The sequence below is a fragment of the Chroicocephalus ridibundus genome, chromosome 5 (assembly GCF_963924245.1).
Source record: "Chroicocephalus ridibundus chromosome 5, bChrRid1.1, whole genome shotgun sequence".
NCBI classification, from domain to species: domain Eukaryota; kingdom Metazoa; phylum Chordata; class Aves; order Charadriiformes; family Laridae; genus Chroicocephalus; species Chroicocephalus ridibundus.
Window position 1 is genome coordinate 46,534,626 of NC_086288.1, and position 16,466 is coordinate 46,551,091.

Below are 16,466 nucleotides of genomic sequence, written 5' to 3' on the forward strand. Positions count from 1 at the left end.
TGGAGGGAACTGGCAAGATAAGGAAAAAGAAAGTAGCAACAACTTTGAAAAAGCATTTAGTTCTCTGTTATAAGTACAAATTTTGAGTTAGCATTGACCTTCAGCTGCATACATTGATGAACACGTTTTTGATAGGAAATAAGCAAGACCTCCTTTCCTTGTTGATCATCCAAGAAATATAAGTGTGATGCAATTAAAAAGAAAGAAATGCAGATCTAATACTTGATATGTATTTCATAAAGAGATCTATTAGATGGTGACCGATGCAACCAATCCTATTTTTCAGTGATATTTGTTAATCAAAACACTGTAAGCACAGTCAAGACAATTCTGTGCCTCCTACAGACAGGTGAGGTTTAGGGGTTTTGAACTCTAAGGCTATATAATAGCTGTCTTTGTGCCATTAACAACAATTCTGCATCTAAATAGAAAGGCATAGTTGGAACTTCAATATGTTCATTAGAAATGTTCATTTAATACCTGTAAATATTGTGAACTCTTTGATGTGCTTCCAACAGTCAGTTCATTTATCAGAGATGTTTATTTCTTTAAAAAGGTCCTTGGCCAAAAAAAATGCATAAAGGTCCACACTACAGAAGCCAACATTATAGTCAAATATTATCATCAAATGCAGCCTTTTTCTTAAATACATAAACAAACAAAAAAGTCTTTGCTTTCAACGAAATAACATTATGTGGTTCTCCTATTCTTCCAAGAGAGAAACCTGAAAAATACTAAAAGGATGTTTTCAAGGGATGCTGAGATGTTCCAGGAAGTCCTGTATTTAATTCAGTGAATAACAGTCATCCCTGTGATTCATCATATAACCTTAAACCTAAAACCAACTATGAAGAGATTGGCTACAAGTGCTTTCTAGTGAATGAGACAAAAAGCTGAGACCAGTGGTCATACCAGACATCAGTATCACTTCCATTAAGAGTTCTAACAAGTATTTCCACTAATCTTTAAGAGAGATGTAACAAAGATTTACTCAATAAATTTTCTGAGTTTAGATGTGTGCAGTATTGTTTGTTATATATCGTAAGACATCCTGAACTTCTCTACCACTTCTCTTCTTAGTTGCCTGGTATTTCTTCAACTTTTTAACCGATAAAATTTTAATAGAAAATATGATAGAAGGCTCTATTAATAATTATTTCATTACTTAGTATCATTAATTATTATCCCTCCAATAGTATAATAGACTTTTCTCAAGAGCTTCTATTAAAGTGGGTAAATTTTAACACTTTTTATGTATATAGTCCTTCACTATAGGCTTACATATCTGAAGGGAAAGAAAAAAAGTGTGCTATCTCCTTTTCCTCCAGTTATTTTAGATTAAGAGAAGCCATCCAGAAGTGATTTAAAAGCAGATTGCAATGTACAGCTGGAAAGCAGTTGGTGGTTAAATGAGGAATTTGTAGTGGACCCTTTGCAATTGGATGTCTGTGAAGAAATTAGAATAATTTCAAATTCTGGAGTAAACATTTCTGACCTTCTTTATGGAAGCATCTGCGAGATTTCATTTAACTGATGAGTGGGGAGATTCTCAGCTGGTGTAAATTAACGTGGCTTCAGTGAAGCTGATGGTTTTATAACAGTTTTCACCATCCACATTTCTGTCCTCTAAAATTCTATTTTTTATATGTATTTAAGTGTAACAGCTCCAATTTTGTGTACTGATATCTTCTGAATAGAAATATGCAGTTTATTCTGTGAAAACCCTGATGTTTTCCTCTTTGGGTCCTCTGAGTAAGCACTGCAAAGGAAAAGATGCTCTTTAACTAAAAGAAATATCCTACAGATCAATATTCTAGTACATATTTTTACAAACAGAAAAGAATGAGGGGAAGCTTCAGAGACATCAGTTCTCAAGGACAGTAGGATAGAAACCTGGGTCAGAAGTACACTTGCATGCTAAGACTCTGTCATGCTTTAACCCCAGCTGGCAACTAAGCACGACACAGCCACTCGCTCGCTTTGCCCCCAGTGGGATGGAGGAGAGAACTGGAAGACTAAAAATGAGAAAACTCATGTGTTGAGATAAAGACAGATTAATAAGTAGAGCAAAAGCTGTGCATGCAAACAAAACAAGGAATTCTTTCTCTGCTTCCCATCTGCAGGCAGGTGTTCAGCCATCTCCAGGAAAGCAGGGCTCCATCACACGTAACGGTTACTAGGGAAGACAAAAGCCCCAAGTCCAAACGTCCACCCCTTCCTTCTTCTTCCACCAGCTTTATATACTGAGCATGGCGTCACATGGTATGGAATATCCCTTTGGTCAGTTGGGGTCAGCTGTCCTGTCTGTGTCCCCTCCCAATTTCTTGTGCATCCCCCAGCCTACTCACTGGTGGATCGGTGAGAGGAGCGGAAAAGGCCTTGACTCTGTGTAAGCACTGCTCAGCAGTAACTAAAACATACCTGTGTTATCAACACTGTTTCCAGCACAAATTCGAAACATAGCCCCAAACTAGGTACTATGAAGAAAACTAGATCCATCCCACACAAAACCAGCACGCACTCATATTACCTGCATTTACACTGATATAGATAACATTACACAGTATTGGGGAGATTTTTTGAGAACATATCAGAAAACCTGTCTCAGGTCTTGGATCCTGCAACTGCATTTCCTTGTCTCCCTTATTATTGGCAAACTTCAGTTCCAAATTAGGGTGATGTTGGCATACGTCTTTACCCAAGAAAGCTCAGTTTAGAGAAATCCAGTTGTAACTGGGTTTTTTTGTTGTTTTTTGTTCTTCATTAGGTTGTGACGTTTCTGTGACCAGCAACTGTCTGCCTTTTGCTATCACACCTATAATTACAAAGATAAGAAACAGTTTCACACAGCATTGTCCTAAGGCCATTGGTAGTGATGACCAAAGTATTAAAATGTTGTGTGTATGTGTTTATATTTCAAGGGTTTTGAAGGGTGAAAATGAGCATGGGGAAACAAGCAAAATTGTTAAGATCCAATGCCAAATCTAAAATTTATTAAGTGTGTTTCTTTTAGACAGTGGGAAGAAAGTGCATTATTTACAGGACCTCAAAGTATCGTAACCTGGAAGGACAGGAATGTCTTTTGAGAAGCTTGTAAAAAAGGTGCTCATATGATGCTTTTAAATTCTCTGGAAGAAAATCATCCAAAACACACATAATTTGTCCAAGATGCAGTCTCTAGCCTGATTGTTAGGAGGGCTGAACAATCTTTGTAGTTAATAAGAAGAGATTTTATCTCATGTAACTTAGTTGTTTAAGAATTAGTCATCTAGTACCACGAGACCCTCTCCATTGTCAATAGAGAGAAGCAATCCCATGTGGTGATATGTATCCCATATTAAAATAAATATGTAAGACAGATGGGATGCTCCAAAAATAACTGTCACTATATATTGAATACAGAAGGAACTAAAATAACTCGGTTTTATTCAGTGTCTCCAGATTGTAAAATTAAATGAGATGGTCCTACCCTGAAAACTATAACTGCTTTCTCGAATGGCAGTGTGTGCTACATTATGATCTGAATTTAATTAAATGACTCAGATCTTAAATGATCGCAAGATATTCTTGCCTTGGGGAAGAACAACTAATAGATGCCTGGCTTTCTACCCCCTTGCAATAAAAAAAGAACTCATGTGTTTTACCTAATGAAAATCATTGAGATTTGTTTGTTACACTTGCCTTGTAACTTAGGAGAGTCCCACCAGTTGCCTTTTCTGCATTTTTGGTACCTCAGTATGTTGTAAAATCCAGTCTTGGCTAGTAGCTAGAAGAGAAGGACTGTATCCTCACAATGGTGATCTTGGAAAATCTAGTTCAAAAATACATAGAAATACAGAAATATTGAATGTATATCTACAAGTTAAAAAAAGACAACCAAAGCCAACAAATTGCTGCCTTCATCCTCAGGAATAAAAAAGTTCTTCATTTTAGGCAACCTCTAATATCATTAGGATAATTAATATGAATAAGTTCTTCAGGCATTTCTTTTTTAGGGAAGCTTAGATGCTAGTACGTGATTATGGGTAATGTCAATTAATAGTACCAGCTGCCCTTGAGAGCTAGTAAGATCAAGCCCTAATCCTAACTGGTCCTTCAACTCAAACTCCTGTCATTGACAATGTTTCTGAAAATCCTTGGTTATTGCCAGAAGACAAGAAGTAGTTACAACAGTTAATTATGTAAAACAAGAAAAGCAATAGCCACAAACCAGCCAAGGTAAAATATTCCCCTACAGACAAGTTCTCCCTCTTGTGAGAAGATAAAAGAAGAAACCACACATGGCTGATATTAAACACACCGCTTAATTCACCAATTAACCACTTGCAGGCATTCGGATCTTGTAGTGATGTGGACTGCATAAAAACACACATAAAATAGAAAAGAGAGTCTTTTTCAACCATTTACATATTCAGTTTTCGTAATCTCTTTATTTCATTACATACTTAGTTTTAATTGTCTACAGATCTAGATAAAACTTGCTTGGATCCAGGCCAAGGACAAGATTTGCACACCTGAGGTATTGATATTGTGTCCAGCTCATGGTTCATTTATATTTTATTGACTTTATTTACTATGTGGGATTGCAAGGATGTGGCTTACCCAGTATTCTGCAGAGTTGTGATTATTTATGCTACACTGGAACCAGTTACAGTCACTGTGATCTGGTCACAATTTTGTAAGGTAATTAAAAACTGCTGAAAGCAATTGTTTTGTTTTAGGAGAACTTATTGTCTGAAACATACATTTATGAGCAGATTATTTAGTGAATGGCATTCTGGAACTGAGTAGTATCATGGAAGCACCATGAAGAAAGCCTGTAATTCAGTGTTTTATTGCAAAGTGGCAAGATAATATAATTACTGGGATCTTTCTGTCTTGTTTCTCTGTGGGGACCGAATCTTTCTCCTTTGCAACTGCATGAAGAAAGGCCAAAAGAGCAGAGTAGAAAAAGGATATCTAAGTAGTACTTTTTCCCCCATTTATGCAAAATTATCTTCTTTTTTTTTTCTCAAGAAAAAAAATGAATGGTTAAGAGGGAAAGAAAACATAAATTTTCATTCCACATGAGGTGATGCTCTAACAAAACTGAAGATGGAAAATGGGTGATTGCAGAACCTTCAATCTACTTACTTTCAATAAGTGCTAAAAATCAAAATCACATATAGGAATAAACATAAAAAACGGATAAAATCACTAAGCTGAGTAGAACAGTAATTCATGTTCACACCATGTTCCCAAGAGCTTTTTTCACCATTCCATTTTAAAAAAATTATTATTTATTTATTCCAAGATGTCTTCTTCAGCTCATCTGTAGAGGGAGCACACATATTTTCTAAAATATGTTTTCCTGTCCCACTTCCCTAGCTAATACCTAGAATTTTCAACTTCCAGTGAAATCTAGTCTCTACTCACTTCTGCTAGGATATATAGTTTAGCCTTTTCCTGACCCAAAATTAGTCTTCTTAACCTGTCAGAAGGAGACTATGTATTGGTATGTTTAAACCTAGCTTTCTGCTTAAAAGCACTGATGCAGCTTATGCCTGTTTTTCAAAATGTTTTTCCTCTTAGTACTAAGCTTCTCTTCATCACTTTTAAAAGGGCTATTGAACATGAGCATAGTTTTTAAAGAGTGATGATGTTCAACATTTAAAATAAAATATTAGGACAGATATATTTTTGAGCAGCAATTTACGCCTTAATAAAACATTGTGATATTGAAGTTCTGAATAAACTGTAAATAATGGGACCATCTACCTCGGGGATGATGAAAATATAAAAGTATATCAAGGTTTGGTAGCTTTTGGATCAATAGATAATCTTTCCGCCTGTCTCCTGGAGGCTAAATTACCCGATTAATGGCAGTGAGGATGCCTTGGACATGCAACACGTAAAATGTTAGGAGACTGAGCTCTCCCTGGTGTTCTGGCTTATCACTAAAGCAGCAGAGAAGACAGGGGGATGTGTGAAAACAGCGGTCCCAAAATTTCTTACACACTTTTAGGCTATTAGTAGTAGTAGTAAATTGAAACACTGAGCTTCTAAATTATGCAATTTAAAGGAAAAGGACAATAGCTCTCTCTAACATCTCTCATTTAATTGTCATATGCATTGGTTCTTTGTCTGGGACATTATGTTGTAGGTCTGCAGTTGCTGCACCTTTTGTGTATTTCTTGGCATTCCATCCTCGTCTTTAATAGGTTACTATTGTCAGCCATGTTCATCTGTCAGTGATTATAATTTTTTTTTAAAAATAATATGCTCAAAATAGTGGGTTTGCATCTCACAGAACTGCAAGTAATCCTAACTTTTCAATACAAGGGCATTCGTTACCCAGAGATGTGGATGCCCCATCCCTAGAAGTTTTTAAGGCCAGGCTGGACGGGGCTCTGAGCAACCTGATCTAGTGGGAGGTGCCTGGGCCCATGGCAGCGGGGTTGGAACTAGATGATCTTTAAAGTCCCTTCCAACCTGAACCGTTCCATGATTCTATGATTCTATCTTAGCCCTCATACTCTACGATTTCCATATTGGTGGTAATTGGAATTATTCAAAACTAACAACACAGTTCCAGTCTGGAGCATCTTCTTCCAAGCATCTTCTTCTGGAGCATCCATTATTCCAAGATACTCCACTACTTCTGGAGTATCTCATCCAAAATGAGGTATGTCTTTAGGCTGATTGGCCTGACCATTCGTGTCTTGATTCTGTGAGATTCTCTAGGGTTAGAAAAGAGTATCCTATTAAGTAGGATACTTCTTTGGAGAAGGATAGGATACTCCTCTTTGGAGAAGAGGAGGCTGAGGGGAGACCTCATTGCCCTCTACAACTACCTGAAAGCAGGTTGTAGAGAGGTGGGTGTTGGCCTCTTCTCCCAGGTGAATAATGACAGGAGGTCACCAGGGAGGTGGCTGAGTCACCATCGCTAGAGGTATTTAAGAAACGTCTAGATGCGGCACTTCAGGGCATGCTCTAGTGGCAGAGATTGTAGGTTGTAGGATTTTGTTTGTTTGTTTGTTTTTTGGTGTTTTTGTGTGTGTGTGTGTATGGTTGGACTCGATGGTCTCATAGGTCCTTTCCAACCATGAAGATTCTATGATTCTAAGTACTTCATGCTGATTGAAAAAATCCTGTAATGAGCAATTTGTGTGATATAAATGTCCTTAATAGTTGTGAAAGATATTTTGGGAGATTTTTATTTTACTTCAACAGTATAAACTGTGAACAGCTCATGAAAAGACAAAAAGGAGGGGGAAAAAAAGGTCTTTTTTCAAGAGGAAAAACAGACCTATATCTTAGCAGATATCATTCTAGCAGATGCTGAAATTTCTTACCATCCTTAGGTGCTTTTTGTTATTATTTCCATTCCTAACTATATGAAGTTGAAGTTCCCCATCTAACTAAGTGCTTACCTGAGTATTATGCAGTTTTAAACTTTGCTTAATGTAAGGAAGGTGATGATTGTATTCTGTATTTGTTTTATTGTCCAAGTAATATTGTTGTCAGTGGTTGCGACTGCAGACATTTTCTAGAGTAAAAAGACCATACTGAGATTTCTTCCACTAACTGGACATGGATGTGTTGAAAAACTACTTAACTTATCATGCCAGTGGAAAATCAGTCTTATAAGTGCTTGAAAAATACATTCAGGGAGCTGGATCTTATGTTGTGTGATCTGAGAGGGAGACTGCAGGCTTGGGGTAGAAATACAATGGAAGACCCATTCCTAACCTGGGAGACTCCGTAGACTGCACAGCCCCTGGTCAGGAGCCCAGGGAAATTGGCTCATGCTGATCAAGTGAGAATAAATCAGTCAGGGAAAAGCTCTTAGGAAATTAGGGTGGGAGTAACACATATTGAGAGAATCATTTGAAAAAATCCTGGGTAAAACTAGTAGGCAAATGCCCTTAATGGTCACTAGAAATCAGAGAGCTAATTACTATATTCTCCTGTAGCAGAGTTTTCCTTATTACACCATGAATAGATGTAATTCTGTTCACAGGAACTCTGGATACCAGTATTTTGGCATTCAAGGAATTCTGTGCATTTCTCCTCCTTCTCCCGTTAAGCCAATGCCAGCAGCAATTTTTACTTCCTTTTTATCCCATCTCCAAAGTATCTTTCTTCCCTTTGCAGAAAAAGATTAACAGAGAAATGCTATGAGGCTCAACACCAAGCTTTATGTTTTTTTCAGAAACACAGGAAACTACTAAATTCCTTTCTATCCTTTCTAGGAATGAAGGCCAAAAATTTATCATAGAGCAGCATTAGTATAAGAGTATTTAAGGATTTAAATAAATAAACTTTAATAAACTTATATTTTCAGCACAGAGCAGATGGTATTTGACAGACCTGCCTGTAGCTATGTAACATCACATGCCATGCTATTTATTTTTCAATAATGTGATTTACTAAACAAATTTCTCCTTCTTTGAAATCATACAGTGAAGAAGGGGGTTTGCATCCAGATTAAAAGGCAGTAGCCATTTTATAAAAGGTGAAGGATGCTCAAAATTCCCTGATAAGTAAAAATTGTGCAGATCATGAGAAGTGTCTCTATGACTTAATCCATATTCATATATGTTAATAAAATATTACCATTGAGAGAGCTCAACTGGATCTCTCTCCGCTTGGTTTGGTATCCTGTTTGCCAGCAGAGACTGGTTTGTGCCATTTAGCATATCAGACAGCGTATGGTCATGATTCGGGCAATTGCACAGAGCAGGGACTTTTTCAGTAAGCAATATTTATGAGGCTTTTCTCTGTTTTGGAGGGAGAAGGGGCTGACCAGATGGATATTGACAGTTCGGGTTGTGTGGCCTAAGGGTCACAGAAGGCTTCCCATTTGTCTTGTGTTTCACAATAGGATGTACCCTAAGGGCCACTTTTTATGTAATTTAAAACTAGACTAAAAAAGTCGCAGGATAAATTTGAAGAGAGCCTTAAGAGAGGTGTAAGCTGTAGGCTACCATGGGCCTACTCTCAGTTATAGTTTCCTCCTACAAGTATTACAAAACAACCAGTTTGGGAACCTAAATTACGACCTTTTAAGTGAATCTCAAAATTTCTACTTTTTTCCAATGACCATTTAGGGAATATGAGGAGCATCTGCTCCTAAACAGTACAGTTTATCAGATGCCTAATTTATTGAGTGTCATTATATCCTGTAGCTGACTACCCTGAAAGAAGTCCCAAGTTCCTATTCAGGACGATTTCCTGACTCCCTAAATAGGTGCCAAGCATTAAGTGCTTGACCTTGCATGTCATGGTGAACACAAAATACATCTGCCCTGCATGAGATCAATGAAGGAGAATTGTTAAGCGTTAGCTAGTTATTTTGATTGAGAGCTATAAAATGACGTTTGCTTTTTGATTATTTACATCGTGTTAATAGTCACTACAATATGCACAGTTCAGCAAATTCTTCCCTGATTTTATGGCAGGAAAAAAAAAGGTTATCTTTGCCCCAGCAAAAAAGGCCTTAAAACATTTTGTGTGGTTATCTATCTTCCTAAGCCAATGCATTAAAGCTTAAACAATGAGAAGGAAGAGAAGAATTTAAACAATATTACAGAAATTGAATTATTTGACTGGGAAAATAAAGTGTCCCAGAACGATAATGTCACCAAGGATACTTGGTTCAACTAGTACACTGCACACAGCTGGAGTAATTGAAAATTTTCTTAGAATATAGCTTTGTAGTCTAAGAGACTAGGAACCTGGCTGAGACTAGCTCATCTGGCAGTCCCTGTTGTACTATTTCAACAGTTAGGAAAGGCTTCCTATACCAAACTTATCTGCCCAGGTCTGCCTCGTTTACATTGTGGAATTTCAGCTGGAAAAGCTATAGCTTATGTGCACCTATGACAGCTGCTGTCTTGGACCAAATACCAGGGACTGAATTCAGGGCATCTAAAACTAAAAGCATGTGCTGTAATTACATAGGCTAAAGACCTGTAGTTCTTTAGCTGGAGACCAGAAGAACTCAGTCAAAGGATGAACACAAGAAAAGTGAAATAAAAATATCAGCGGGTTACACAGATGCCTCCTCTTGTGTCATAGCAAACACTTTTTCTCTCTTTTCTGGTGTCAATTCGTATGAGTAACTCCAGAATTTGTAATGAATTCTTTTTAAAAACCTAAGAGTAAATTTATGTTTTATATTAAATTCTGGTGTCACTTGATATTTTTGTGTTTGAATTTCTAAATAAAAAAAGGGGATGGGTTTTACAGATCTCTAAATGATGATAAATGCATTGGCCTCATATCATAATTTGAATTACAGACAATAATAGAAAGCAGGCGTTCCCTCGAATGAATGCTTGAAACAGAAGACTGGAACCCAGGCCACTTGCCAATGTGGCCATATAGAGCTGATAACGGTGCTGTACATTTCGGAGATCATTATTGAAAGGGTCTGTTTAATCCCCATCCCACCCCAAAAGTGACTTCTCAATAGTTCCCAGAAAAGTATGCTATTAGGCTCAGCTGGAAATAGAAAATCACTCTTAATCATATGCAAGGAACAATTCTAAATAGGAGTATTTGAAAACAGCATTGGGAAGGAAAGAGTACTGATGGAAAGAATGGAAGATCATTTTGATTCTTGAGGAAAAGCTATCAAACAGAGTTCAATGTGGTAAGAGATGTGACAAATCTTTACAGAAGCAGTTTTCTCTTAAGAGAAAGGTAATACAGCTGACAAAGTCACTTAATGCTTTTTGTGCCATCGAACCTAAAAAATATATTTTTTTTCCATTCATTATGACCTACAAAAAGCTTTTTCCCCCTTTTTAATCTTCATGAGAATTTTTGCTTTGAGGCTTCCTGCAGGAAAATGTTTTAAGTGGAAGTCTTCTTTATGCTGCACCTAATGTCTGCCAATATGATTCCTGTTACAGGCGTAGGGACCATTTTCCGTCTGTCCTCAAGCTGTGTTGCTGCTTATTATCATGTTTAACATTCCCAGTGCCTGGCAGGATGGAGATTAGAAACTCTTAATATTCGTTTTATAGTGAAAGGTCTTGCCAGATTTTTGGAGCATGGGCTATAATATATGCACATAATTTGTTGTTGGAAAAGTTCTGAACTCTCCAGTGAGTCACCTTAATCTTTCTTTTTATCATTTTAGGATTGTTTTAAAATAATCTGCTATGCCCCCCACATGTAAACATGTTTAAAACACTCCATTTGAAATAACAACTTGATGGAAGCAAACAAAAAGATGCATAGATTTCCTTTGATAAATCTGTACTATTTTTTTAAAAGTGTATATTTTCTGGAGTGTTTTTCTCTAACTCCAAAATCTCATTTTTAACAGACCGGAAGGAAGGAGAAGGGGGACCCACTCAACATTGCTATTGACAAGATGACCAAGAAAACACGAGACCTTCGAAGACAGGTAATCTAGTTTTTTTATAATGCTGCTTGATTTTCCAAGGAAGTCATTGCTTTTCAATTTGACTGGTTTTGCCACTTGTAGAGGTATAAAGTATTTGTATCCTTACTTAGATATGGCACTACATTACACTTGACATTAAGCAAAGGACTAGTATTTCCTGAGCCAAAAAAAAGGGAGACTAAACCATATTCCAAGTATAACCCCCAATGGTCTTAATATGTGGGAGGGTAGGCAGATTGGCCAGATCTTCACTGCCTTTGCAGCCCAGCAACCCCAGTCATAAAAACACCGACATATGTGCTTAGTTGTATTTATTTGAATACTCTCATTGAAATACCAGGAATGATGAGCAGAAAATGAAAAAGTTTGTATGAGTAGAATATTTTCAAGGAAAACTTTCAAGGTAGCGCATTAAATAAAGATCCTATGAAGATACGGAGAAGGTTAATAAATAACAGCTTGCCCAGAGAGGTGGTAGATGCCTCATCCCTGGAAACATTCAAGGTCAGGTTGGACAGGGATCTGAGCAACCTGATCTAGTTGAAGATGTCCCTGCTCTTTGCAGGGGGGTTGGACTAGATGACTGTTAAAGGTAATTTTCACCCACACCTTTCTATGATTCTGTGCATAGCTGTAAATGTGAGAAACGCTCCTTATCCAATAACGGCTCAGGCAGTGATCGATGCGAAGCACATTTTATTTAACCATTCTTGCAAGAACAGGTGACCCAGCAAGCAGGCACACCTGAGTTCCCAAAATAGTTTATTTCCTATTCGTGGCCAAAGTTTCCCTCCCCTGTTTCCTCATTGGCTAGGTACTTCAGGGGTTGCAGTCTATCTGATTCGCCTAAAACTACTTCTGTTTGTTCCGCCTCTGTTTACTTCTCCCCATCACCCCACCTAAACCTCTTACTTCACCTGTTTATTTCTTCCCTTTTTTGGTAGTATTGGTCAAGGTTGCCGGTCTTAGTTAAATGTTCCTCCTCCGGTTAAACCACCGATCTGGCATAGACTGGTTTCTCCTTTGTCTAAGGGATGAGCATTCTTGCATGTCTCCTGCTAAGCCTTTGTGTTGTTAATCGTTCCCTGGCCACTTGCAGACTGGCCAAATTGTTCCTCTGCAAAAACAATACCTCATTTTTTCTTACATAAAGCATAGTTTAAACCATAGAGGTTGACTTTCTTATATTACATTTATCATTGTGTTTGACTGAAAGATTTGTTCAAAAAGCTTGAGATGGAAAAGAATAGAAGGGAGACTGGCAAACAAAAGGGAGAAACCCTCTATGGGTTTCTCTGTAAATTTTTGAAGATAAAGCAGGAGGGATTGCCTCTTTTTATTTCTTTTTTCTCCTTTTGAGGTGATCCCAATTCTGCTTTTTCTGTAAAAATAATAATAATAAAAGACTACCTGGCCAATCAAAGGTTGATCCAAAATCCACATACATGCAACACCAAGTAAGGACTTGACATATCTTCAGATACGCATTTGCAACATGATAGTTTCAGAAAGAGCGGCCCCTATAGGCATTTTGAAATCAGTGCTCTGCACTGCTAAAATTCGGCTCATTTTAATCTCTTCCTTAACTCTCAGCAAATGTGTTGGAGGATCGTATTCTCAGAGCTTATTTCTCAAAATAATAAAAATATTGCAATGAACTTAGAGACAATATGAATCATTGACTCTCCTCTATAAAGCCTAGCATCACATCTGTTGCTCAGCTAATGACAGAAGAAAGATCTCCGCTGTTCTGACCTCCAAATTTGTGGGATCCTAGGTTCTGCAGTGGAGCTTGTACCATGTGTTGCCTCCCACCTCTGTTCTTATTACTTGAAGGAAGTAGCAGACTAACACATGAGTTGCTGTTCTGTGTGAGCCTCTCAGCAGTTGCCTGAATTACTCATCTCTAAAGCCAAATTTACTCAGAAACGTGACATCAAAATGGCACCTTTCTTAATAAACTGCTTTTCATATATTTTCAGCCCCATGGGTGTTGCGTTCAATCTCGGAAAGGTTGGAACCCTGTATGTGGGTAAAGTGAAGCACATATATAAATATTTTCCTGCTTGGAGATGAAGCTTTTAATACAGTTTCTGATTTTTATGAAAGTTAATCACGTAGGTATAATGTTTATTAAATTTTGGCAGTTGCTAATAAACTAATCAAGATTAGATCATAATTGTGCTAGGTTTTGCACAAGCATAGAGGAAGATGGAGTCTCTGCTTTCAGCAAAGTGTATTCTGACTATAAATCATTATGGTTTAGAACTATAATCAATGTTTTACTTCACCGCATGTATAATCAACAGTACATATGCATGTACCTACCCAGACCTGCCTATACATCCCCTGCCAAATTTCAAAATATGTGGATGTCACTGAAGGCTTAGTTTAACGGCTGGGGAGAGCATCTTTAAGATTAAGAAATGAACCACAGTTGAGATCGCAGTGTTATACTATTTCAGTCATTCTATTCTGGGCTAAATCATGGGAGAGACAACCAACTTTGAATACCATAATGCCTTTTATTTTTAATGAATCCCTTTTAAAGCACCCTTGCTAGTCAGATTTATGAAGCTTAATGTTATCGCCATAAAACTGGACAATCTACAAAATATGTTTTGGTAATGAAGAAGGTATATATATTTCATTTGGCAGTCAGGCTCCTTTGCAAGGCTTCAGTCGTCAACCATCTAAGACTGATTTTTCTTTCTCTCCCCAGGTTACTTAGCTCTTTATTTCTGAGATTTTATTTGATTATCTACAGAACACACAGACATGTGAAATGATTGTCATTGGAATACACAGTGCTAAAATTCCTTCTCACAATTTACAGTCACATCAATATTTCCTGTTCTGATGGAATTACATCTTTTATACTCATCATTTAAACTCTCCTGGGCATTGGAAACTATTATGGAGATCTAATTATACGTCTTAATATAAACTGCCAGTAAGAACATCAGCCTAAGTCAGACTGAACAAGTTCTTGGAAGCAGACAAGTCTCACCAGTCCATAGCTTACTGCTGCCATTTCTTACTTTATTTTGAACAATTTGGAAAAAGCACAGAGATCTGTGTCTGCTAACAAGTTGTGCCAATTGGCAGGATTTGAGGTCTTTTCCCTCCCCAATACACAAGTCTGTTGTAAAAAAAAAAAAAAAAAAAAGAAAAAGCAAAACCTAAAAGCTAAAGAAAAGCATCTTTCACTGTGTGGAACAGCAAGCTAGAACAGTAGAACAGCAGCAGTTGAAGCCAGTTATTTTGTTTGTTTGTTTTACCTCCATAGGAAAAAATATAAATACTAACCCTATAGTTTCAGCAGTACAGCTAATCATAAAGCAGCACACACACCCAGTATTTCAAGCATTGCAACTCTGCGGTGACATTGAAACAAAGATAAGCAGGAAGGACACACCAAAGAGTTTGGCTAACACACAAACTGGATGCCTAGTGAGGACCAACACGGTCTATAGATCATTTGGAGTTGTATGAGCAGGGCACCAGCTGTTCTGCTGTCACCACCACTGGTGTCCCACCTGTTAGTGCCGCTGCCTCCTGCCCTGCTGCCACCGTCTCTTTGCCTCATGTCCTGTTCCAGTTCATCAGTTGAGCTTGTTCAGTGTGTATTAGCCAGTTGGTTTCCCTGCAAGGTATAATAACCAAACCCATTAGTTTTCTCTTAAAGAGCAGATATCTGTGCTGCTATTAATTTTAACAGAGCAGCCAGTCTGTGGTATTCCATACAGTAGATTGAAATCAAATAATTCTTCATTTTTGTCCATTCAAGCCAGACTAATAGTTTGTATGCCTCCCAAGTGGAAGGAATCGTAAAGAAATAGGAAGATTTTTTACCAGCAATTCTCACTTTATACTGGAAATGATGCTCTCGTATAGCTGTTAAAGAAAATCCATCCAGGTCCCGCAGACTTAGGTTTATGTCATTACTGAAGCTAGTTAGAAATACTTTATGAAACAAATACTCAACAGAAAATTTTCACTTTCTTTAAAACTGGAAAAACATCAGAAATTATCCAGAAATTGAATTTTGAAAATAAAATTAAATTAAAAAAAAGCCTGATGATGTTGAAAAGTCAATTTGGATTATTTTCACTAATTCCAAATTTTCATTTTGAAAGTTAGTACTTTATTTTAGCTTTGCATTGCAAATATATTAATAATGTTGTCAATAATGTTTTCCATTGTTTTAAGGTGTTTTAATAATTTGGAAATTTCCGGGTTTCATTCCAAAGTAGAATATAGAAAAAATTAAAAAATACTATATTTTTCTTAAAGGAGGATTTCTGGTTCTCCTTGCGGTTTCAGGCAAGAACACTTTATTTTAAAATGTATTCATAGGAAATGTGAGGTGGAAAGTCCAGGAATAACTACATTACCACTTGCATCTTGAGAAATACTTTAAAAGTTTAGACTGATATCCTGGGCTTTTATTTTAGTGGAGTGGATGTCTAATAGAAATTAATGTTACAGTTAGGTATCTAGGTCTATGTGTGCAGTATCAAAAGGTATTTTTTGCCATCTGATTATTGTTTAGTGACCTTAGGTTGTATTTTTGGGTGCAATCCAGTTCAACCTGTTGGTCAGGTGCCACAAAAAGCCAAATAACATCAAGATCCTATTATTAGCTACATACAGTTAGTAGCTAGGATGGTGATTTTGAATACGGAAAGCTGTCATCATTTCTGGACTCGAAATACCTGTGCATGTTCTCATGGCTTGACGAATTTTTCAGACAACTCTCTGAGGTAAAACATTCTGATTTAGCATTTCTTTTTACCAAAAATATCCTCTTCGCAGACTGTCTTTTCCAGACAGCATCCTACAAACGTCTGAGGAATAGATATTGTGTAGACATAGGGCTGAAAACAAAATTGCGAACAGCTGAATCAATGAAGTCTTGCTTTCCATAGCATTGTACTGTCTGTATAGGGCTTCCTGCAGCAATAATCTCAGGTCCTCCCTAATGTTCTCTGGTTTTCATGTTTTTTCTCATTTTCTCCCATCCATGCTTCTCTCTGCTGTCACCTCTTCTGCTGTAGCTCGC

At 37.3% G+C, this 16,466-nt stretch overlaps 1 protein-coding gene across 2 annotated transcripts in view; it reads left to right on the forward strand.

The window, feature by feature from the left end:
- CTNNA2 (catenin alpha 2) overlaps positions 1-16,466 on the forward strand; it is a 519,842-nt gene that overhangs the window by 382,369 nt on the left and 121,007 nt on the right. For both annotated transcript variants that reach the window (XM_063335103.1, XM_063335102.1), the window contains one exon: positions 11,321-11,401. In XM_063335103.1, the coding sequence (XP_063191173.1) occupies positions 11,321-11,401 (81 nt within the window). The remainder of the gene's footprint in view (positions 1-11,320; positions 11,402-16,466) is intronic.